General features: G+C 40.9%; 1 protein-coding gene across 1 annotated transcript in view; it reads right to left on the reverse strand.

Annotated features, from left to right (window-relative positions):
• The window catches only part of LOC145414683 (uncharacterized), a 67,187-nt gene extending 41,984 nt beyond the window's left edge, over positions 1–25,203 (reverse strand). The window contains exons 1-8 of the mRNA XM_080284201.1: positions 25,121–25,203; positions 23,996–24,117; positions 22,592–22,733; positions 15,442–15,603; positions 11,777–11,877; positions 5,380–7,543; positions 2,938–3,683; positions 193–1,006 (exon numbers count right to left, since the gene is read on the reverse strand). Coding sequence (XP_080140327.1) covers positions 193–1,006; positions 2,938–3,683; positions 5,380–7,543; positions 11,777–11,877; positions 15,442–15,603; positions 22,592–22,733; positions 23,996–24,117; positions 25,121–25,147 — 4,278 coding nt within the window. The 5' untranslated portion in view covers positions 25,148–25,203. The remainder of the gene's footprint in view (positions 1–192; positions 1,007–2,937; positions 3,684–5,379; positions 7,544–11,776; positions 11,878–15,441; positions 15,604–22,591; positions 22,734–23,995; positions 24,118–25,120) is intronic.
• Positions 25,204–25,929: the final 726 nt, after the last annotated feature.

Raw genomic sequence — 25,929 nt, forward strand, 5'->3', positions numbered from 1 at the left:
CAATTTAAGGTGAATGAACCACAGAGTGATCCGATTTTAAATTAATTTCCCTCACAACATGACATCTCCCTGAAACTGAATAAAGGTGTCTGGCAGTAGGACAATTTAAACAGAGTGTGACATCAAACTGAAAAGATGTAACTGAGGACCTTCTATACTGCATAACCTGTATGATATACTACCGGTACTTACAATCTCAGACTTTTCCTTGGTAGGAATTGGCTTCTCCTTTGCAACGCCCATCTCCTGGTTGTCAGGCGACTTATCATTTCCTCCACTTTTCCCTTCTTTACTTAATAAATTTGTGGCAGCTTGGGCCTGAACCAGTAGCTCTTTAGTGTTGCATGTGTCAGATGTAGTCTCTTCTGAACCTTTGGCACTGCTGCTACCCACACCTTGGTTTTCATCTCTACTGCATCTCTCTCCTGAATTTCTCTCCTTTAATGTTTCTCTTGGAGTTTGTTCTTTCGATTTCGACACTGATCTTTCATCCGATTTTTGCTCCCCTGATCTTTCTCTTGATTTTTCTAATGATCTTTCTGCAGATTTGTGCTCCCTCGGTCTCTCTGTGGATTTTTGTTCCTTTGATCTTTCCTTGGATTTTTGCTCTCTTGATCTTCCTCTCAATGTTCGCTCTCTCGATCTTTCTCTTGATATTCGCTCTTGAGATCTCCTCTCTCCAAGTTTTTGCTCTCCTAATCCTTCTCTTAATCTTGTCTCTCTTGAGATCCTTTCTCTAAAGCTTCTCTCTCTTGAGATTCTTTCTCTTGAGTTTCTCTCTCTTGATCTCCTCTCCCTCAATTTTCTTTCTCTTGATTTTCTCTCTCTTGAGCTTCGTTCCCTCATTGTTTCTCTTGATCTCGTCTCTCTTGATCTTTGTTCTCTCGAACTTTCTCTTAATCGTTCTTCTGACCTCTGCTCTCTTGATCTCTTGCTTTTCTGATCTCCTAATTTTTCTCTTTTTTTCTGTTCTGACATTTCTCGTAAGACTGCTTGTGACTGTGATCTGAAATCAGACAATAAGAGTACTGTTTAAAGTGCATTACTGATAACTGGCCATTTATGAGCTTTGGGTCAGAGGGAAGATGAGAATATCAAATTGAAATTTCCATAGTATTTAAACACAATGTATTTAAAATAGAAAGAGAGTGTCTGAAAAAGCACTGACATAACATCAAGTACAGATACTTGTCAAACAATGTTGTGTTTTGACTAAGCCATAACGAAATAAGGAAAGTACAATATCAAAGACTATCCATCTTTTTCACAGTGTTTGAAAACTTGCTTATCACAGTACAGTATTTTCCTTAGCTATTTACAGCTAAATTGAAGGATTACACTTCGGCTAAATCTTGATACCATGTCAAAGTTATTTTCACACAACATTTATCCATCGTAAACATGATTTGTGCTGATATTACAAAAATCAACATCAATATTTTCAACTTCCTTGTAGGCCAAAACTTACAAGTGGTCAATTTTGATTATACAGTAATGTAATTAATTTACAACACTTGGCAGATTTATCCACTGAAAATTTCTGTGTTCACTTCGATCACCTTTACTTTTGCACAAAGCCACAATCATAGCCTTCTTTTACTCCACTGGTACATCTCCAAGTCTGCAAGCTTTCTAACTTATTTCAACACAGCTACATTTCATTCCAACCTCTCCAAGCCATTTAATTGCTTCTGCATATACCTCATCAACACCTGTTACCTTCCCATTGTTCAACCCCTTGACAGCATTCTTCACTGCTGCCTGTGTTGCAATTTCAGGAACCATAATGAGGAGTCTAGAATACGAGGGGTGAACTTAACCAGCTTCACAGTTGGATAGTGGGAGGACTGAAGTAAACACAGCAATTAGAAAAAAAAAAAAAAAAAAAAAATAGGGGTCCAGGAGAGTTTGATCCTCATATTCTAGACTCCTCATGTGCCATCTCTGTGCACCATCAAATACAATCATGCTTACCAACAGCCTGCTCTCATTATGCCCATTCATCAGCCTCTCACCAAAGCAATATATCTCCTATTTTTCACTTTTTTTACTTTTCCATTTGTATGTAATCTTCCCTATTCATCCCTCGCACTGCCATAATTTTTTTCTACCCTCGTTTGTATATTTCTGCACTTCCTTCCAAAGCATTTTTCACATATCACAATAATTTACATTGACTTTTCTACTTAAGCTATCATTTAACCTTTTCTCTCTTCTATTTACATTCCCTCTTTTCAACTAAACTCTTTCCTTGCATCTGTCCAAAGAAGATAATGGAAAAGAAATACCGTATCTATCTATTCAGTATATCTATAGCCGGATGCATTAAACTTGGCAGGATAAGCGCCCATGAACAACTGACCTTCATGTTATGCTCTTCTCTGCTGTGAAGTTGCCCTCCTTTCCCTCCACCTGATCCACAGTCTCCCCCTTCCCCTTTCCCCCTCCACCTCATTCACATACACTCCCCGGGACAATTTCCCATTCTCTATTCTCTCCGCATGACTCAACCATCTCAGGGTGTTTCTCCTGACTCTCCAGTAGATCCACATCAACAACAATGTGTCATTACTTCTATATTTGTTTCTTACTTTCAACAGCTACTGTATATTCCTTCCTTTTTTCAACTAAACTCCTTTCTTGCATCATCCCCCAGGAGTTAACGGAAAAAAAAAAAAAAAATTATCATCATCATCTCCAACAGTATGCTCCCATCTGGTAATCTCTGGATACGAGATGGCCATGAGAGATCTGCCTTCAGGCTTCCTTATCCTGACATACTACTATGAAGTCTCTAACACTCCTCTTTCATCAATATATATATTGCTACATTCCCATATCACCTAAGTATGCCTTTACCAGCAAAAAAATATATAATAAAAAAAAAAAAATAATAATAATAAATAAATCCCATGAGAAAGTGAGACAGAAACTTACCTGCAAGAATTACTTTCTCCATCTTCTGTTGCCTCGGCATCATAAACTTTCAGCTTCTTCCTCTGCATAATGTTTTCAGTGTCTGAATTACTTCTCTTCTTAGATTCAGCATTTTGAGGACTACTTGATCTAACACTAGATTTATCTTCAGTTTCAACAACTTCATCAGATACATCACTGCTATAACATTCATCAATAACCTCACAGTTCGCAAAAATATCTTCAAGCGTATCAGATTCCACCTCATCCTCTTCTTTTACACTGTCAGCAACCTCATCCCCTGCATCCCCTCTACTGGTGATCCTCTCCTCCCCATCCACCATCCTAGCTTCATTATTTTCCTCATTCAGCTCACTGGCTTCATTATTCTTTATATTCACTACAATGTCAATCTGAATCTCTTCACCCACCTCAAATGCTTCTTCACCAATTTCATCTAAGTCACCATCTGTTTCATCCTCGTTATCTAATTTATGAACCATTAAATCCTCTTCATCCACCTCATAGTCCAACATTTCATCATCTAACTGATCAAGGTTAATGTCTCCATCTACTGTTAATTTTGTCTCTGTGCTATCTTCTTCCATAGGGGATACACGATTATCTTTATTCTCAGAGAAAGTGCTGTGTGGGTCTTCCAGGATCACTGTTTCTGATCTATGTTCTTGTGTTTTGGACTCAGCTACACCAGTTGCCTGCAAATTTTTTTCTGACTTCAATTTTATCCTCTTCACTGGATTTTTAGTCTGCAAAATAAAAATTATACAATGTTAAGAAAACTATGCCCCAAAAATAAACATTCATGAAACTGATGCCAAAGGTGGGAACAAAAGACCATACTTATCATCATCATCATCATCATCATCATCATCATCATCATCAGCTGTTGAGTGTCCACTGCAGGACCAGCCTATCCCTACCGAAGCAGGGATGATACAACCAATGTATCTCTACCCAATGGCTTAGGCTGTCTGGTAGAGACTGTATGTAGGGTGAGAAGTGCCTGTGAGTGTGACTATAATGTTGTTGTGGCTTTGGATGTGTGTATAGTCTGTGAACCAAGTGTAATCGGCCTGCCTTAAGCTGACTGGGAGCAGGCGCAACACTGGTTCAACCACAGCACGCCTTATGTCTGCCAAGGCAGTCAGTGGCTTGGTGAACACTTCCCAAAGTTTTTACACCTCTGGCGGAAGGTAAACCACAACCACCAGCGTGCGAGACGCACACTATACCACTGTACCAGAGGTTCCACCATACTTCTAGTGGCATAAAATACTTCAAAGGCACCTCTCCCCAAGCTACTTATTTTGTGTATTACAATTGAACAATCTCTTGTATGCTGTTTATATGGCTTTAATATTGAGATAATTTGCATGTGTAGCTTAAAATACAATAATGAGGTCCAACATGAAAAATAAATTGCTGAAGACCAGGTGCTGCAAAAGCCTCTTATGCCACTTAAAATATGGCTCTCAGAGTCAAGAGACAGACATTTATCCTGAAGTAAAAGCTGACAACTGATGTAATATGCTCTGGCTAACTCCACATGATTTTAACTTGCCACAAGGCTATAGAAAAGATAAGGTTGGGGATTTTATGCAATCCGTGGTTGTGGTTGTGGCACCAAAAATAATGAAGGAGAAAGGGTTCTTGAATTTCCAGCCTACTATCAACTACCCTAGCCTCTTTCAGCAACTGAAGAAATTTCTTGCATCTTTCCACATTCTTCTTCTTCTGGATTGGACAAAAAATTATTTTTATGTCCTTTCACACTGTTGTTACAGAAATTATTTAAACAGAAGAATAAAAAAAATACACCCATGTACTGAACTGTTTTCTGTGAGGATGCAACAGTTTTGATTCAACTTACACCACAGTGTACTTGTTGTTGTTGTTGTGATACCCCCAGTGTCTGACCGAAGAGACCCATCACCCACAGGAGAGAAACTGCCCCCGCAGGGCCATCCTATGCAGTGAACCAATGTTCCAATATGCCTGAGCACCTCACTGTGGCAAGGCACAGGGATGAAGGTGGAGGTCTGGTTCCTATGGTAGGTGGATGCTACATTTGGGTCTCTCCACCCAGTTAACAGGGGCACCACAGGTGTCACATCATCCCACTATTTGGCTTTTTGGTAACCTCTCAGCATTATAAATGAATTCCTGAGTTAGGAAATCATTTGGCTTGTCAATCAGAGTAGAGACAGCTGAAGTGGAAAGATGAATACTAAACACTGACAGGCAGGACTTAAGAAATATAGAGAGTGGAAGACAGACAGAATGATAGACATGAAGGATGCGGACAGCATTACATCAAGTGAGTAGACGATGGGCACCCTACCTACCAACAACAGAATGTGAGTACACACCCACACACAGAGGAGCTGCATTCAAACCACTACAGTACCAAGCAAGAAATAGGTATTCACTTCTCAAACTTACCTCTTCAACTGATACTTCACTGTTCCTCAGTGCTTGCAACCTCTTGAGCTCCTCTTCTTTCTTCCCAAGCTCTTCCTTCTTCTTCTTAAGTTCCTCCTCCTTTTTCTTCAGTTGCACCTCCTTCTTCTTCAGCTCTGCCTCCTTCCTACACTCTTCCTCCTTCTTCTTCAGCACTGTCTCCTTCCTACGCTCTTCTTCCTTCTTCTTAAGGACATCCTCCTTCTTCTTCTTCTTCAGCTCTGCCTCCTTCCTACAATCTTCCTCCTCCTTCTTCAGTTCCACCTGCTTTCTACACTCATCTTCCGTCTTCTTCAGTTCCACCTGTTTCCTATGCTCTTCCTTCTTCTTCCTAAGTTCCTCCTCCTTCTTCTTCAGCTCTGCCTCTTTCCTACAGTCTTCTTCCTTCTTCTTCAGCTCTGCCTCCTTCCTACACTTTTCTTCCTCCTCCTCCTCCTTTTTCTTCAGCTCTGCTTCCTTCCTACACTCTTCCTCATTTTTATGTTCCTCTTCCTTCTTCCTCTTCACCTCTACCTCCTTCTTAAGTTCCTTCTCCTTCCTCTTCAGCTCTGCCTCCTTCCTATGCTTTTCTTCCTCCTCCTCCTTCTTCTTCTTCAGCTCTGCCTCCTTCCTACACTCTTCCTCCTTCTTCTTAAGTTCATCTTCCTTCTTCTTCAGCTCCACCTCCCTCTTAAGTTCCTCCTTCTTCTTCTTCAGCTCTGCCTCCTTCCTATACTCTTCCTCCTTCTTCTTCAGCTCTGCCTCCTTCCTATGCTTTTCTTCCTCCTCCTCCTTCTTCTTCAGCTCTGCCTCCTTCCTATGCTCTTCCTCCTTCTTCTTCAGCTCTGCCTCCCTCTTAAGTTCCTCCTCCTTCTTCTTCAGCTCTGCCTCCCTCTTAAGTTCCTCCTCCTTCTTCTTCAACTCTGCCTCCTTCCTACACTTTTCTTGCTCCTCCTCCTTCTTCTTCAGCTCTGCCTCCTTCCTACGTTTTTCTTCCTCCTTCTTAAGTTCCTCTTCCTTCTTCTTCTTCAGCTCTGCCTCCTTCCTATGCTCTTCCTCCTCCTTCTTAAGTTCCTCTTCCTTCTTCTTCTTCAGCTCCACCTCCTTCTTAAGTTCCTCCTCCTTCTTCTTCAGCTCTGCTTCCTTCCTACGCTTTTCTTTCTCCTCCTCCTCCTTCTTCTTCAGCTCTGCCTCCTTCCTACATTTTTCTTCCTTCTTCTTAAGTTCCTCCTCCTTCTTCTTCTTCAGCTCTGCCTCCTTCCTATGCTTTTCTTCCTCCTGCTTAAGTTCCTCTTCCTTCTTCTTCTTCAGCTCTGCCTCCTTCCTATGCTTTTCTTCCTCTTCCTTCTTCTTATTCAGCTCTGCCTCCTTCTTAAGTTCCTCCTCCTCCTTTTTCTTCAGCACTGTCTCCTTCCTACGCTCTTCCTCTTTCTTCTTCTGCTCTGCTTCCTTCCTACGCTCTTCCTTCCTCTTCTTAAGTTCCTCTTCCTTCTTCCTAAGCTCTGCCTCCTTCCTACATTCTTCCTCCTGTTCCTTCTTCAGCTCTGCCTGCTTCCTACACTCTCCCTCATCCTTCTTCAGCTCTGCCTCCCTCCTACACTCTTCCTCCTCTGTTTTACAATCTTTTGTCTTGTTCTCTTCCTCATCCTTTTTCTTCTCTTCTTTCTTCTTGTTCTCTTCCTCATCCTTTTTCTTCTCTTCTTTCTTCTTGTTCTCGTCCTCATCCTTTTTCTGCTCTTCTTCCCTTTTCTTGTGCTTTACCTCCTCCTCTTGACAATCTTTCTTCTTCTTCTGCTCTTCTCTCCTACACAATTCCTCTTCCACAGGCAATTCCTTCTTCTCCTTACACTCTTCCACCTCCTTCTTACATTCTTGCCTCTCATTACATTTTTCCCCTTCCTTTTTCTTTTTGCACTTTTCCTCTTCCTTCTGCCTCTCATGCGCTAGCCTTTTCTTCGTCTCTTCTTTCCTCCACTGTAGCTTTCTTTTATCTATAAATTTCTTATACAGCTCCTCTGGATTCATGAGCCCCTCTAGGTTTTTGAAGCGGACATCAGTTTGGTGCTTTGATACAAACTGGCTGAATGGGGTCTGCCAACATACACCAACCTCTTTAAGCAGCTGATAAAACTCCCCCTCATATTGTAGCAATTTTTCCTTTTTGTACCTGATTAAAAAAAAAAAAAAGTACCGTATAAATATCTGTATATAGAATAAATAAAATCATACTGTACATGATAAAATATAAGATATAGGTCATCGACCTCCTTATGTATGTGATATATATCATCATCATTTACCCTGCTATCTCAAGATCTCCCTCATAAGGGATGATAATAACAGAACCACCTCCAGGGTTGTTGCTCTCTCTGTCTGTCCGTCTTTCTCTCTCTCTCTCTCATTCATATGTGTCAAAATATGCTTTCCATCTGTTTGTGTTCATTAACTCCCATTCCTCATAATCTTACATATTCCACCCTCATTTCTACACTTCAGCATCTCTGTCCAAACAATTCCCTCTTTCACAATAGTATACTAGTACATCAATTTATCTTCATACTCCACCCTCACTTCTACATTTTCTCATCTCTTTCTAAAACAGTTTCCCACCTGCAGAATAGTTTGCATTCACTTTTTTTCCCTATATTTTTGGTGGTAGATGGGGGCGCCCATCATCCACTCAATCAATGTAGGGATGCCTTGTGGTCTCTAAACAGAGTGACAGTCCAAATGGTTTCCTGTACCTAGGAAGCCATTTACTACGCTGGGTGATACCATATAACTGGGGATTTTGGCCAGGTTAAGTGTCCTCCAGATTCCCCTGCCTAAAATCACTTAATCATGGCAAATTTTTCAGAGACTCGGAGGGCCCTATACCTGCCCAGGGCCCCAACCAAATGGGCGGATTCGCCTGGCCATCTGGAATGTGAGAGATGCGAAGGAGGAGAGCATGAGGGTGGAAGTGGTGAATGTGTTCAAGAGTGCGAGATATGCCGTGATGGCACTGTGTGAAACAAAGATGAAAGGGTGTATTGTGGAGGAATGGGAGGGTGTGAAATTTGTGAGACAGGGCATGAATGGGCGAGGAAGATGCAAGGAAGGAGTTGCTCTGCTGATGAATGAAGTGTGGCAGAGTGGAATGAGAGATTACAGATGTGTTAACTCAAGATGTATGTATGTCAAGTTCAAGTTTGAGAAAGTGAAAGTGGTTGTGATTGTAGCGTATGCACCGTATGATGACAGAAGTGAGAGAGAGAAAGAAAGGTTTTGGGATGAGCTGGATGATGCAGTGGGAGAAATGTCTATGAGCTATAAAGTGATCATAATGGGGGTATGGGCAATATGAATGGAAGAGTAGGCAATGGTCTGGAGGATGACATAATAGGCAGTAATGGAGTACCAGGAGAAAATTATAATGGGAAGCAAATGAAGGATATGTGTCAGGAAATAAGGTTGTGCATTTGTAACTCGTATTTAAAACACAACGATGCATATAAAACATACATGGTATAGAGGGAAGGGGATCGTGCTGAAAGGAGCCTGATTGATTACGTGCTCGTGGAGAGGTCGATGCTGGGAACAGTTGCTGATATGAGGGCCTTGAGAGGACGATGTGGAGGTCCATCAGATCATATGATTATGGTGTGCAAGATCAAGCTGAGAGGAGTGAGGTCGACCAGGAAAGAGGAGCAGTCAGGGAGAAAGTCTGAAAGTCAAGAAGCTGAGGATCACAGAAATGCCAGATGAATACAGGACCAAAGTAGGGGAGGAGTCAGAAACAGTGAATTGGATTGAAATGGATCTGTACAGCCTGTGGAATGCATAAAGGGACTGCTTAGTTAGGAATGCTAAATCAGTGTGTGGTGTGGCAAGAGTAACAACAAAGAAAGGTACAGCATGGTCAGATGAAGAGGTTAAGAGTGCAGTGGAGGAAATGAGGAAGAGGTGGCTAGAGTGGTTACAGGACAGGGGTTCAACTGAAATAAGAACTGAATATATTGACAGCAAGAAGCACACAGACAGACTAGTGAAGAGGAAACAGAAGGAGGTAAATGATGATCTAGGAAGAAAAATGGATGCAAATTACTCTGAAAATAGGAAGTTATTCTGGAATGAGGTGTGGAAATTTAGAAGTGACAGCGGAAAGACATGTGAAAGTGTGAAGGATGTAAGTGGTAGATTATTAACACATGGGGATGAAGTAACAACCAGATGAAAAGAATATTTTGAAAGCCTGATGAATGGGAATAGAGAAAACAGAGCTACTATCAACATGACTGGCTTTGGGTATGTGCAGATAAGGAATGCAGTGCCAGGAAATGTGACACTCGCACAGGTGAAGAACACTGTGAAGTAGCTGAAAATGAGAAAGCAGCTGGGGTTAATGAAGTGTATGCAGAGATGATTAGGTAAGTGTAGCAGGGAGAGCGGAATGAAGTGCCTGCTGGAGTTATGTAAGAAGGTATGGATGAGTAAAACTGTGCAGGCACAGTGGAAGAAGACTGCGATTGTACCCTTGTACAAATATAAAGGCGTGCGAAGTGAGCGCATGAATTATCAAGGCACAAGTTTATTGAGTGTGGTAGGGAAGGTATATGGAAGAATTATTACAGAGAAGCATGTGAGATTTCAGAAGTCCTAGTAAGTGATGAACTGGGTGGCTTTGGGAGTGGCAGAGGATGTGTGGGTCAAATATTTGCAGTAGGACAGATAGTGGAGAGGCTTGTGAGAAGAACTATAAGGTGTTTATAGCATTCAGAGATCTGGAAAATGCATACAAAAAAGCAGACAGAGAAGGACTGTGGAAGGTTTTGCGCATGTATAGTGTAGAGGGTAAGCAGGTAGGTGCCAACAAGTGTTTTTATGATGGTAGTGAACCATCTGTAAGGGTAAGTGGGCTCCTAAGTGAATGGTTCGCTATCGGTGTAGGCGTGCGACGAGGTTGTCTGATGTCTCCATGGTTGTTCAATATATATATGGATGGGGCAATGAAAGACGTAAAAACACGAGTAATGGAGAGAGGGATGGCATTGGTAATGAATGGTGATGGATGGGATATCTCAAATTTGTTGTATGATGATGATGAAGTACTACTGTACTTGCAAATACTGGACAAGAAATTGGTAGAATAGTGCAGAGTTTTGCTCATGTCTGTAAGCATCGTGCCTTGAGAGTAAATACAGAAAAGTGTAATGTGATGGTTACTGAGAGAGAAGGTGACTCCCAGTGTGATGTTACAGTGAATGGAGAGAATGAAACTGGCGAGAGTTCAAATACCTGGGCACAGTGACAGAAAAAGAGAGGAAAATGTGCCAAAGAAGTGGAAAGTGGAGTGACACAAGGAAGGAAAGTAGTTGGTGCTGTGAGGTTCTTGGTAAGAAACTGAGGCTTGAGTGCTGCAGCTGCGCGAGAAGTACATGAAGGAGTTTTAGTGCCAATTTTAACATACGAATATGAGACTACGGTGTGGCATGAAAATGAGGTCAAGAGTGAGAGCAATGGAGATGGGACTGCTGAGGAATGTATGTGGAGTACAGAGTGTGGACAGGATACGAAATACTATAATGTGATTCGTGAAAGATGTGAAGTGAGGAAGTCTGTGGACACAAGAATCAAAAACAATGTACTGAGGTAGTATGATCATGTAGAGAGAATGGATAACAACAGAGTGGTGAAAAAGGAATATCTGAGTGAATCTGAAGGAGGGAGGAGGTAAGGCAGGCCAAAGAGAAGGTGGAGGGATATGACGGATGAGTGTGTGAAGAAGAGAGGTATGGAAGTCAGTGAGGCTTGGGAACTGACGAGATCGAGCAGGCTGGATGAACTTTGTGATCTGGGATTTGGCACCTCTTTTTAAGGTGACAGTGTCTGAACTGACTCTATCAGATACATATATGTGAAGCTACAGAATGTGGTGAATGTTTTTAGTGTATCAGACAGAGACAGGATCCGGGGGCTTGAATAATGAGTGAATGGAAGCGTGGCCCATTGGACTGGGCAAACTTGGGCTGTCTGGATGTTGCTACTCCTCACCCTACCCTAGGGTAGGAAAGGAGGTCCAGATAATGATGATGATGACGATATTTTATCATTTGTCTTCTTATCTCTTGTCTACTCTCTTCATTCATTTCTTACTCTCATATACTGTATACCCTCCTCTCTTCAATACCTTTTCTTCATCCACCCTAACCATAGCCTTCTCTTCTCTTCCACTGCATTTTCAACTACATCCCACTAAGATGTCTCCTTTTAACCATATCCATTCTACCCACTTCTTTCTCTCTTCTCTTTCAACTTCTTCATCTTGCTATACTGTATCCTCCTTGTTCATTGCAACTCTTGCAACAATACGCATTGCTTTAATATCAGAGAAACTTATACAAACCTGAAGAAAACTTACTTAAAAAATATTTCCTTCATCTCCTTCACTGACAGCTGCCTAAGGGACTGGCTCAAACAAATATTTTTTAACACAGAAGACCAGGAGGACAATGGAGCAATCTGTTGAAGACAAATACAGTATATATACTATATATATATGTATACAGTGTATGTATATATATATATATATATATATATATATTACAGACACACATACACACCAGAATAAGCCATCTATATAACAAAGTTTGTGGGAGTGCTGAGAGTCAATAAATCTGAAAGTTCACTAAATCCAACATCTGATGGCTATTTTAACCCGCGGGTTGCAATTTACTCCTCGTGAGGTGACACTGGGGAGCTCTAGAATACTGTGCCAGTTACGAATATGAGCGAGGTTTTATAGCCCCATGCCAAAGTTTCTGGAAGGAGAAGTATCACACAAGGTTTAAGGCATATTAGGCTATTATCATTCATACTCACCCCCAACGCTGAGCCAAAAAATAACCAAACAGTAGATATTGTGAAAAAAATTCAAGCATTTCCTGACTCATTTAATATAGCATTAGCAGCACTGAAATACTCAAACCTGTTTAGAAAAAAACAGATCTTGTTGCTACAATGAATTACAGGGCCAATAGTGGCTAAGGAAGACAGGACATAAAAGTAGCATGTCACACATAAGATACGGTGTATTGGGTCAACTGACAACTCACTCAGGTCCTTTACAGTACAGTACCTGTAATCTTTCAGACTCAGATTGTTGCTGGTTTCCCTCCAGCTGGGGAACTTTCAACCACAATAACTCAATAACTATGGTGATCCTAGCAAAAACATTTCATGTGTAGGTGTGGCATGCCATTTCAAGGATGATGATGTAAATTTGAACACTGCAATTATATATTACATACAGGTACACAATTAAAAAACATGACTGATTTATTGTGATAAGTGCTAGTATGGGATGTATTAACCCTGACCCTGCACTGTACATCCCAACCATTTAATACTGAACAATGATGTATTGTATGAAAAAAGTTGTGTTAAGTAACAGCTATTACAATGATTAAAAGCATTTTAAATGACAAATTACCTGCACATCAACCTACTTATAATGACAATGACTACGACCTTTTATTCTGACTACTACCAGATGACTTCATTTATCTGGGGGAAATGAAAATTTTTTTCATTCATGCATTCATCATCTAATCCAGTATTGCTCCATGAGGAACATAGGCGTCTGGGGCTAGACATGTTGGTCCTGACATTTAAGATGAAAGTGATCAGCCTCACTCATCCCTGAGTGGCATTACATGAGCAACAAACCCCAACCACCCCTTGCATATAAACCTGCATTGGCTTCATTGAAGTGCCTTATTTCCCCACTAAACCACCAGGCACCATAATTTGGTTATATGGTTACCACCCAGCATAGTACAGTAAAAGTCCAATTCTTCAGCATCCAATTCCCCGGCAAATTTGACATTTCGGCAGTTTTGAGAAATAGTCCCATTTACGAAAATCTCTGATCGTTCGGCAGATTTTCCGATTTTTTTCGTCAGTCTTTAAATTCTCCATGAGGCTCGCCAGCTAGCTACCCACCTTTACCCGCCTTAGTAAGTGAGATAGTGGAAGTGATGGAACAAGTCTACCACTGCCATGAAGTATGTTCACTAATTTCTTTATTTTTCATATTCATGTATAGTACTGTATTCATTACAGTGTTGTACAGTATCAAACAGTATACAGTACTCTCTCCAAACACATTTGTAATGATATGAGTAGTGATGACAGTGTTCACCGAAACATATAAGGTACTGAGTGGGTAGGGTTTTTGATAATTAGGCAATTTTAATTTTTCGGCACTTGCCTGGTCCCATAGATGCCGAAAAATAGGACTTCTACTGTAAATGGTTTATTTGTGTACAGGAACCATTTGGCTTGTCACTCACTGTAGAGTCATCCGTAGACAGAAGAGGAAAGAATGAAGGAAAGAAAGACAGAAGAGGATGGATGGAAAGAAAGAAGGAAGAGAGGAAAGGGCAGGCACCTGAGAGCAGCATTACATTAAAGGAAAAAAATGACATATTCCTAAGTGATAAAACCATAACAACTTAGAGAAAACTACCCTGTGGTGTGCAAATTTGATGTACAGGTCTGTTTGGTATAGGCTAAGTTGTGATTCCCACACTATGAGTTAAAGGTGAGGAAACAATGCTTGGGGAATAAATCCATAATAACAAAAAGAGGGTTAAGGTGAGAGACCACAAAGAAAGACCAGTAGCTGAGCCCTGGGGACGAAAGGATTTGAGATTGGGCTACGGCACTTCTGATCACTTAGGCCAAAGGAGAATATCCTGTATTCCCGGCAATGTTTCAGCAGGAGTGGGGGAGGGAATGGCACACCTCTCAGACGCAGGCCATGTCACATTAGTGTATAGCTTCCTCTGACCCAATGTACAGGTTGAAAATAAACGTTGATAATATACCTCCACCTTACACTGTCATATCCCATGATTTTATACATTTTTACCATGATGTGTATTCTTTGCATCAATTCAGCATTTATTTTTTCAGCTGACAATGACACTTGAGGCTAATATATTACTGGTGAGTTCCTATATTTTGTGATATTTATCCACATTTCTAAAAGAAAATACCATAGGTAGTTTAACAGTTTTATCATAAGGATCCCTATGGGGAGGTGGGGCACTAAGTAAAGGGAGATGCTCAGTCTCTATGTTTTTATTTCTCTGATCTATGTTTGAATTTCTTGGGAGCAGGATCACGGCCTCCTGCCTGGAGCCTTCCTTCTCCTATCCCCATTATGAGCTAGTGCATCGACTTCTACTCCCCCACAAGGTATTTTGATCATACTGCGCCTATGTTAGTAATGTTTTGAAAGTGAAATCTGCCCTGGAAATTGTGAGATATGAGAGGTGTACAGAGCTGCCGTGTGTGTGTGAGAAGAGGCAGAAACAGCTGATGTCAGCAGTTTGACGCCCTGGGATAAGGCCAGCCAGACACCTACACCACTGGGAAACTAAAAACTGTTTTGTAATTATGAAATACGGTAATGATTTCTTATCCTGTGCAGTATCACCCTAACAACTATAGGTTATGGTTGTCAAAGGGCAACTGCATTATCTATCTATCTATCTATCTATCTATAGCCCGACGCCCTAATCCCGCAAAGGGTGGCCGCAGACAAAACACCTCCAAGTCACTCTGTCACCCACCATTTGACTACCCTCCCCCCAACTCACCCCCCCCTCCCTCATATACCTCTCAACTCCATCCCTCCACCTCATCCTCGGTCTACCCCTCCCTCTCCCTCCCTCCACCTCACCTTGAAATATTTCTATGAAAATTTTTATTTTTTCACATTAAAAGTACAATACTTTCATCTTATTAATTTGCTTGAAACTACCTGATTTAATACTTTCTGGGGAGCAAGTCTTGGCTTGCAAGTCTAGGAACAAACCTTGAAGCATGTTTAGGAGTGAGTACTGGTGCGAGTACTGTACTGGTGAGAAAGCAGGACTAGATGATTATAACCATGATGATACAGAAATGTATAAACATGCATTTCAAACTAAACCTGCTTAGTATGTTATAGGCTGACTTTCTGTGAACAACAGATAAGGAAGAATAAGTGTGAAAAAATCTGGGGGAAAAACTCACGTCATTCTTGACCAAGAGGTCTCGAAATTGTGTCTTGAGAGCCTCTCTAGAGGTGTCTGATGCACAGGTACTTGCTTCTGCTTTGGTTATTTTTTCAACTGGTGTCCGAGAATGTCCTTTATTTTCGACATTAACATTCTTCACATTCCTCCTCTTCTGTGCCTGGAATTGGACAAAAAACATACATGTTCATGTTCTTACAAATTCAGCAGCAGTAGTAGTACCATCAGTTGTTTCTGTTGCTGTTATAACCCCATGTTCATTTGAACATGAGTCCAGTGTACTGTTAGCTAGAGCTGCTCTGCTCCTGCAGTTCACCATCCTACTTTTGGATGACAGGGAAGGAACTGAGAGACATCTGAATAACCACAGTGCAGCCACACAGTTATACTGGTGCCATCATGTGAACGCATCCTCACCAGCACCTCATACAAACTTAAAATGTATACCCAAAAAGATACCGTACTAAATACTGCATGAGCCTATTCATCATTATTAGCATCCTGACCCTTACTCCCACAAACGAGATAATGAGGTAGGATCCAGAAACAAAGAAAAAGAAAGCACAAAAGTGGGTGAACTACCAACAGTATGCACAGTGACATGGACAACACAATCATTCAAGTCTTCAGAATCCTGGCTCCACCTCACAAGCGTAACCTCCTGCATATTTTTCTTCTCTCTGTACAGTATTTCATATACACTATTTAGATGGAGTTATTCCACTGACTACTGGTAAAAAAAAAAAGGGGGAGGGGAGGGGGGGGGCAGCTGGCCAGCAAACACTTGTTAAGTGCTTCTAAAACTCTTGCTAAGTGCTGCAAAGTACAATACACACTGCACTTCATCCATCCAACTTGATCTCCCAGGAATTCCCTCTCCTACCCAGCTTCCATAATTATGGGTCATTCCATATCAAATCACCCAAAGGGTCCCAGGTCACCATTGCAGATTCCCCTGAAAAAATTCACAGGTGCTCCTGTACCAAACTTATAGAGAAATCCCAAATATTATGTCTGAATCTCTAATAGGTTTGAAAGTACAGTACAGTCCTTTGAAAGTTTCACTAATTTTATCCATTTTGCCAGATAAGCCTTTTGGTCCAACTTCTGACATTCATAGCTCCTTTGATATGGCATGTACAGCTTTCCTAGGGCTAACTTTTTCTGTAGAATTCAAATATATAATCAGAACGGTGTACCTTATGTACTTTTCCTCTTACAAGCCTCTGAAAATGGCCAAAAAATCAAAATGACACCCCCTTTGAGAGCTTCTCACTCAAACAGTATGCTAGATAAAGCACTCAGTTTCTTTTCCTATCAGTTAACCATCATTTTCATACTTTTACCAGGTATTATTATATATCTGAAGATGATCTGACAAAAATATGGTGTTGTTGCTGAGCTTCCTTTTGAAGTTATGATTTTTTACATGCATATTAAATACTCACGATTATATCAGTGCCACAAAGCCTGCAAAAAGTATTTGTTTCCTGAAATATTTACTGTACTGTCTTTGTCAAATATGCAACTATGCACCACTCAGATGGCTCACATTCACATATGAATACATGAATTATAGTTTAAATAATTTTTTGACAAAAGCATAAATCAGATTTATGGATTGAAAGGACGAAATCCATTTTTCTTTTATCAATCATTTTTTTAACTTTAGATATTAAATTTCTCAACATGACTGTGTTCTTGCTGTGATGTACATACTGACGGAATAACACTCATCTCCTTTGGTAGTACTAGAGCAGACTTCATTGATATTATGTGTGAATCAATCAACAATCTTACCCAGCACCACTCCATTGCCAAATCTCTGTCTAAGGCTTTATATAAGTTCAAAGAAAAAATTCATTGTAGTACAGCTATAATCCTGCTTGATTTTGCTAAAAAAATTATGGATTCATCATTCAAGATGCTGTACAGGGGCAACACTGGGATAATTTCCAGGCAACAGTACATCCTTTTGTAACGTATCTCATGGATTCCCCAACTTCAGATCTTTATCTATCTATCTATAGCCCAACGCCCTAATCCTGCAAAGGGTGGCCGCAGACAAAACGCCTGCAAGTCGCTCTGTCACCCACCATTTGACTACCCTCCCCCCAAATCACTCCCCCCTCCCTCATATACCTCTCAACTCCTTCCCTCCGCCTCATCCTCGGTCTTCCCCTCCCTCTCCCTCCCTCCACCTCACCTACATACACCCTCTTAGTCAGTCTTTCATTTTCCATTGTCTCCACATGTCCAAACCACATCAGTGTATTTCTCCTAATCTTCTCAACCACATCCACATCCACCCCACAATGTTCCTTTACTTCTTCATTCGTCAGCCTGTCCCTCCATGTCACTCCACATGCTCCTCTCAAGTAACTCATTTCCACTGTTCTCACTCTTGACTTGTTCCCCTCTTGCAAGGTCCATGCCTCGCTTCCGTACGTCAGGGTAGTGATCCCAACACTATCATGCAGTGACTTCTTAACTTCCATACTCACCTCCCTATTTCTCATCACTGCTTTCAGTGAACCAACAACCTTCCTTCCCTGCTGTACCCTTTCACGTACTTCATCCCCCAAAGTTCCATCCTTACTCATCACACTACCCAAGTACTTGAATGCACTCACATTCTCCATATCCTCACCATCCAACCTCACTGTACATTCTGTGACTTCATTCTTCTCAAACACCATAACTTTACTTTTGTTTATATTAACTTTCAGATTCCTCTTTCTACACACTGTCCCAAATTCATTCACCAAACCTTGCAACTCCCATTTATCTTCACTCAGCAATACTGTATCATCAGCAAACAGCAACACCGGAATCTTCCAAATCTCACCCTCATTTATTAGAGCCATCCCCACATCCACTGCCCTACCCTGCACCTCTTTTACAACCCATACATGCATACATTAAAGAGCCATGGAGACATCACACAACCCCGTTTCAGTACCACACTGAGATCAAAGAACTCACTCAGCTCACCATCCACTCGCACCATAGCCCTAGCTCCTTCATATATACTCTTCACAGCACTCAATAATTTCCTCTCCACTCCATATATTCTTAATACCTTCCACATACCTTGTCTATCTATTCTGTCATAAGCTTTCTCCAAGTCCATGAAGGCAGCATACACTTTCTTTCCCTTTTCTAGATACTTCTCCACTAAACATCTTAGAACAAATATCTGATCTACACACCCTTTTCTCTTCCTAAATCCCCCTTGTTCATCTCCAACTAGCTCCTCTGTCATATGCCTAACCCTATCAATGAGTACTCTACCATATATTTTTCCAGTCACACTAAGAAGGCAACGTTGGGTCTGGTTAGTACTTGGATGGGTGACCGCCTGGGAACACCAGATGCTGTTGGCATCCCTACGTGTCAAGTGGGGTTGGTGGAAGATTACTGCCCCTCCCTGTAAAAACAATTAACTCTAAGCCCTTGGCCACCCCGTTTGGGATACATGGCATCTGGCAATGAATGAATGAATGAACTAAGAAGGCAAAAACCCCTGTGGTTACCACATACTTTTCTCTCCCCTTTTCCTTTGTATAAAGGAACAATTATACCTGATTTCCTGTCCTCTGGAACCCTTCCCTCTTCCCAAGCCAATCTCCACAACTTCCATATCCACTCCACAACAATCTCACTCCCATACCTCAGCATTTCACCACACACTCCATCAATTCATGGGGCCTTTCCCATCTTGATCATCTTCACTGCTTCCACAACTTCCGCCCTACTGATCTCTTCCTCCCTCCTCTCATCTCTTCTCCCAGCCATTCCCCAACCACTTATACTCGCACTGCTCTCACTTTCTACGTTCAACAAATCCTCAAAGTGCTCCTTCCATCTCCTCAATTTCTCTCTGTTCTCTACCAACATTATATCATTCCTATCTTTCACTCCCCTACTATTTCCCCTTTCACACTGCCTTACTTTCTTTACCTTCTTCCAAAAAATTTCCATCTCTCTCTCCATTTCACACTCAGATTCCTCCCAAACTCTTCATCCACTTTCTTCTTACTTTCCTTCACCAGTCTCTTCACCCCCCTTCTCCTGCTCACATACACCTCTCTCTTCTCTCTCTCATCATCTACCCTACCTCTACTCGCTGGCCATTCACTATTTGCCGCCTTCTTTTGTTCCACAGCTCGTTTCACCTCATCATTCCACCACATGCTGTCCCTTGAACACCCCTGCATCTCCTCCTCTCTCCACAAACCACCTCAAGATCTCAAGTGCATTAATATGTGTGTCACATCAGATCGTGTGAAACATGATATTGTTGCAGTTCATGCATTTATTACTGAAGTGTCGACTGCAGTAAACGACAAGTACCACAATGTGAAGAAAGTAATGTACTTTAGTGATGGGGCTGCAAGCCATTATAAAAATTTCACAAAATTCTGTCAGCCTCTGTAGCCATTATGATGATCACTGTCTATCTGCCGAATGGCACTTCTTTGCAAACAAGCCCTTGGAAGAGCCCCTGTGATGGTGTAGGTGGCAATGTTAAATGACTAGCAGCTAGACCAAGCCTTCAGGCCACTGTTAACAACCATATTCTTACACCACATGATATGTATAACTGGACAAGAGATAACATACATGGTACAGAATTTTTGTTACACAAGACCAAGTACAAGAAAATTCTATTAAATTCAAATTGACTGAACGATTTAATGCCTGTAAAACAACAGCTGGTGTAAGGTCACACCACAGTTTCATTCTCTGTCTGGGGAATAAGCTTGAAATGAGAAGAATTTCCCTTGATGATGTCTACACTATAGAAGATTTAGGTAGAGACTGAAGAACAGATTACTGTAAACTGGGAAGACTATCAACCAGGCAAATATGTAGCATGCATTTAAGATGCCAACTGGTATGTGGGAATTATCAAAGACCCCTCAGATGAGCATTCTGATGTTCTTGTTTCCTTCATCAAATGATCTAAAAACAATGTACAAGTATTCTCTTGGCCTGCAAAGTCTCAAAAAGATCAAAGCTGGGTATGATTACAACATACCATGTGTGTCATCAGTGCACCTAGTGCTGAACGTAGTAGGGCTTGCAACTACACAATCAGTTCCAGCATTTGCAACTACACAATTAGCTCCAGCATTCTGAACAAAATTTACACTCTCTTCCCAAAATTTGTGCACAATTAATAACTCTTAAGTACTGCCATGTCCAGTTAAGGATGTTTTTGTGATATGCCATGCAAGGCATTGTGTTATTTGTGATACTGATGTCACAAAGTTCTTGAAAATGATAAACTACAGATTTAAGGTATTACCAAAAATCTGTAACAATGTGATATTAAAACCTAGCTGGTGAAATGCTGACTTGTCACTGTGAAAGTACTGACTACTGCCACTGTGAATATGAATACTATTGACTGTACAATGATTGTTTATGTCCTGAAAAGAAAAAGTTCTTGCTATGATTGTCTATTACTGACAATAATGCCCTGACACATTTCTGACAACCAATAAAACTGACTTAAAAAAAACATTGTTTATTCTCACCATTTTGAATTACCGGTAATTTATGAAGGGTTATTATGTTCCTCAAATTGAAATAGGACTATGTGAAAATTCTGAAACTGTGAACTATATAATAACTGTATTGTATTTGTTTTGGTTGAATTTGCATGGAAACAAGAGCATGACACCTCATTCACACACACACACACACACACACACACACACACACACACACACACACACACACACACACACACACACACAAATCATAACTCCAAAATGAAGCTCAGCAACAACAACAACAAATTTGTCAGATCATCTTCAGGTATATAACAATGCACGGTAAAAATATGAAAATGGTAGTTAACTGCCCACGTGGTCAAATGAGGACATGAAAATGGGCAATTTTGAGGAAATATGAAACTGAACACATTTCAAAAAAATTATTCTGACACTCTTATAACAGTAATAAATATGTTTACTGCATATATTGTACATGGCCTAATGTGTCAAAAAAAAAAAAAAAAAAAAAAAAAAAAAAAAAAAAAAAGTGCTTTATCTAGCATACGGTACTGTTTGAGTGAGAAGCTCTCAAAGGGGTTAATTTTTTGGCCATTTTCAGAGCCCTGTACGAGGAAAAGTACATAAGATACACCTGATCTGATTACATATTTGAATTCTACAGAGAAAGTTAGTCCTAGCAACATAGTTTCAAAGCTGTACATCCCATATCAAGGGAACTATGAGTGTCAGAAGCTGGACCAAAAGACTCGTCTGGCAAAATGCATAAAATTAGTGAAAATTTCAAAGGGCTGTAATTTCAAAACTATTAGAGATTCTGACCTAATACAATATTTGGAATTTCTCCATAAGTTTGCTAAAGGAGAACCTATGAATTTTTTCAGGGGAATCTGAGAGGGTGACCTGGAAAATTTTTCTCAAACTGGGTGATTGATATGGAATGACCCATAACCAACCTTTTCACACAACCACTTATCACATCCAACCACCTTCTTCTTGGCTTACAGTACCATGCCTCTTCCCACCTTCACACACTCCATTCTTCTATCATCCAATCCTTTACTGCCCCATCAGGAGTACAAGAGCTTGGAACTAAACTACTGTACTCAGTCCAGACTTTGAGGGTGAGAGTGACCAGTTATTTACTCCTGAGCAGCATTATGTTAGCAATAAATTCCAACCATCCCTCAGTCTTGACCCCTCATGGGCCATATCTAATTGGAACAGCTTAATCACCAGACCATCCTGCATCTATCTGCTGGCTATATGATTACCACCTAGGCTAATAAACCATGCTGAATGGTTTCCTGCATTACAGGAAATCATTTAGTTAGCCACTAACATTTGGCACTATTATCCCTCCTGGCCATTGGTGCAGGAGAGAGACATTTTCATGAGGTGGCATCGATATAACTGAATGGCTTCTGTGCCTAGTTTAATAAATGTCCCTCAACTCCCTCCCTATTACCCAGTGAGGAGGAGGATGGTGGACTACAAGAGAAGGGCAGCTTCAACCTGCGGTTCATCTGGTTCATGTTCAGATGAGCCTGACGTCACAACACCAACAACACGGGTAATTCACAGGCCTTCAATAGCTCAACACCTCCTTTCATTCTTACTCACAGCAGTGGTACTGGTGGTAGTGGATGAAGCAGCAGCCTCCACAGTATTTCTCTTCTGTTTCACCTCAGGTGGGGGTGTTGACATCAACTTCTTCACATCTGCTCGGCCAACTAGCTCATCAGGAACCTTCCATACCAATGTTCTGCAACACAAAATGCACCATCTGTTGCTAAAGTCAATAACCTAAACCATTTGTCTTCTTTAAAAATGCAGAGAATATACTAACCCCTTCAACTGAATTATGTATTCTACTCTCACTATCTACAAACAACATTATTCACTTTAAGATACACATTTCAAACAGAAAGGTTAGCTACAAACAGCCTAGCCTTCGTTTAAACTCTGCAAACCAAGAAACCTCCTTAGAATGAATAAAATAGTCTTGTGGTGGCTTTAAAAAAAAAAAAAAAAAAAAAAAAAAAAAAAAAAAAACAGTGTCATCTACTTTAAGAGGTTAATATATGCAACTGATCAACAGGGTAAGTACAGCAAATGGATAGGCTATTATGGGAAGTGGCATCTCCAATGCAGCCGCAATATATCTACTTTTAACTCAAGAGTCCTGTGGGGCACTGTCCACTACAAGGGGACACCACTTCACTGCATGGGATGGCCCTCACAGGGACAACTGCTTGCCTGTGATTGAAGGGTCTGCTCAACCAGAAAGACCAGGGTTACTCTACTATTACTGTTACTACTACTCAAGAGCACTGGACGATGTGGCACCTTTCACTGTACAGCTCTGTCACAATGCCTGCCTATCGTGCAAATACTTTATCCTGACAAGGGTTTCTAATCCCTTTCAGGTCAGTTGATGGACAAGAGCAGTCAGACTGGAGGGTTGATTTAACTAGCAACTAAGAAAACGTGTTACCGGTACTATCTCACGGCTCACACTAATCAAATTTCACACTACATCACTGTCAGACAACCCTTCCTCCATCCACTCCACCGTTCAGTCTCACTCTCTCCCTCCACCTCACTCACATATACTGTACTCTCTTAGTAAATCTCTCTTTCTCTATTCGCTCCATATTTAAAGGTACCGGTACTCCTCCTAACGCTTTCCAACAAATCTACATCAGCACAGCAATGCCCTCAAACTTCATCATGCATGTGGAAAAGCGTTGGGAACAGAGACTACAGTATCTGAAGAATTATACTCTTTTTACTCTAACCTGGGCTAAAACTACCAATTCTCCACCTTGAATGCTCTGATAAAACAATAAATTATTGTAACACAAGAATATGAAGCTATTCACAGAGAAGTAGGCCTACTATGGTAAGAATGTAAAGCCAAAGTATTGTCATTTTCTGCCTCTTGGTTAATGAAACATGTTGCGAAAGGATAAAAAATCTAGGCTAAGTTAACAAGGAAAAAGTATAAAATAAGCTAAGTCATACTTAGTTGTGGGCCTGCAGAAGAAGACGGTGCCATCAGCAGACCACAAGACAAACCAAGGAGTCCCTGGCACTGGCTTGGCTGAGACTGGTTGGCATCCTTCCTGTGATTCAGTTTCCCCCTCCTTGAAATCAGCAGGTGACACTTATTAGTTGGGAATCAAAGAACCATTTTACAGAAAGGAAAAAGGGGATTATAGATTATAAAACTCCTGTTCTTCTACATACAGGTTATCATTATCATCATCCAGACCTCCTTTTTCCCACCAAAGGATGGGGTGAGGCAGGGTCCAGACAGTAAGAAAAAATAATAATCAAATTCTAGCCAGTTAAATGGACCACACACTCTTCTTTCATGTGTTTCACATTAAAACTCTCAATAACAGCTGCCTTGCCCCTGTCCATAGCCTCCATAAGTATCACCTTAACCCTATTTCTCACAAATACAGTAAATTAAATGGGCAGATCCAGAAATAGAAAATATGCACAGTATTTGTTGTAACGATTTCTACAAAAACAAGAGTCACAACAAGATTAAGCACTCTCTCTTCCTTGTCATTCTTTCAAAAATTAACATAACCTACAACACTCTTCCCCTTGTACTAGGATTTTTGTAGGGGGCGTGGGGAGAGAATAGGAAAATGATGAGAAATGTTTGAGTGAGAGGATTAGGTAGACTGGAGGCCTTTCTGTCAAGGCCATCCCCAATTTGGGGGTTCCTAAGAGGGAGCAAGGCACTGGGGATGATAAGACGATAAAGCACGAGACACAGGATGACTGCACTCCTCTTTACGTTCTTCCTTTAAACAAACAAGTACATGAAGCAACTGATCATAAATGTTATAGTGATGCTGGTTCCTGTGCTTGGGATACAGTACACATTACTATACTCATTTTACTCCAACATGGCCTAAAACTCCCATCTCTCCATCTTGAATATTGAGCTGCTGCAAGATTTTAACATTAGAATATGATGTTATTTATGAAGAAGTGTTGGTAATAGGATACAGGGCCACAATAATGTCTTATTTTGCCACTGAGCTGGATGAAATACACTGCAACAGGAAAAAAATCTGGGCTAAGTTAAGGTAAATGAATTACAAAACATCCTATATGAGTGCCACTTACCGAAGAGTCCTCCGAGTCTGCATCCATGGCTGCTTTACAACTCGGCTGGGTGGTTTTCAGTGTCTTCCGCACAACACGTACTAGTCAACTGTGAAGACAGCACAAAATTTGTGGATGGAATTCCTCAACACCAATATTTAACATTAGTCAACAAGTACCCAATTATTCACACTAACATACACTGCTGAAAGATACATACGGCATCCTCACGAATTACAACGTAACAAATGCCATTTACCAGTGAATTATGAATTACAGCTAAAATTCTTGTATACTGTACATGTTTCACAATTACCTATGTCTGTTGACTGATTCAGTATACTATAGCTATTCACTTTCCTATACCACTGATGTTTCCTTAGCAACTCTTCAAGGGATTACGATATACAAACTTACTCAAGAATAATAAAATCACAGTACACCCCGAGCCGAAAGAGGTATGTACACATCCGATTCACGAGCTTATCTCAAGGCTGACTCAGACGCAATCCACCATGCCAGACAACATGGACCACAGTTGGTGCCAACTCCCATACAAATCTACTTTACAAACTAGTCTTGAAAAGCAATCTTTTAGTATTTAAGGATACCTGTTCAGTGTCGCTACTATTGCTGCAGCTTATACGTCTTTGTATTACACCATAACTCACAGTCACCCAGTCACTCACAGGGCACTACTGAACACGACAAACATAAGACATTCGCAAAGCGCGTTGACTAAGGTACTTTGCACTGATTTTCTTTATTTACCCTTTTCCAAAACCTTGAGGGATTTTGCTTAGGAAATGTTATGATAACTGAGTGTGTTA

The sequence above is a fragment of the Coenobita brevimanus genome, chromosome 100 (genome assembly GCF_032717465.1).
Source record: "Coenobita brevimanus isolate Jiangsu-jjx chromosome 100, ASM3271746v2, whole genome shotgun sequence".
NCBI lineage: Eukaryota > Metazoa > Arthropoda > Malacostraca > Decapoda > Coenobitidae > Coenobita > Coenobita brevimanus.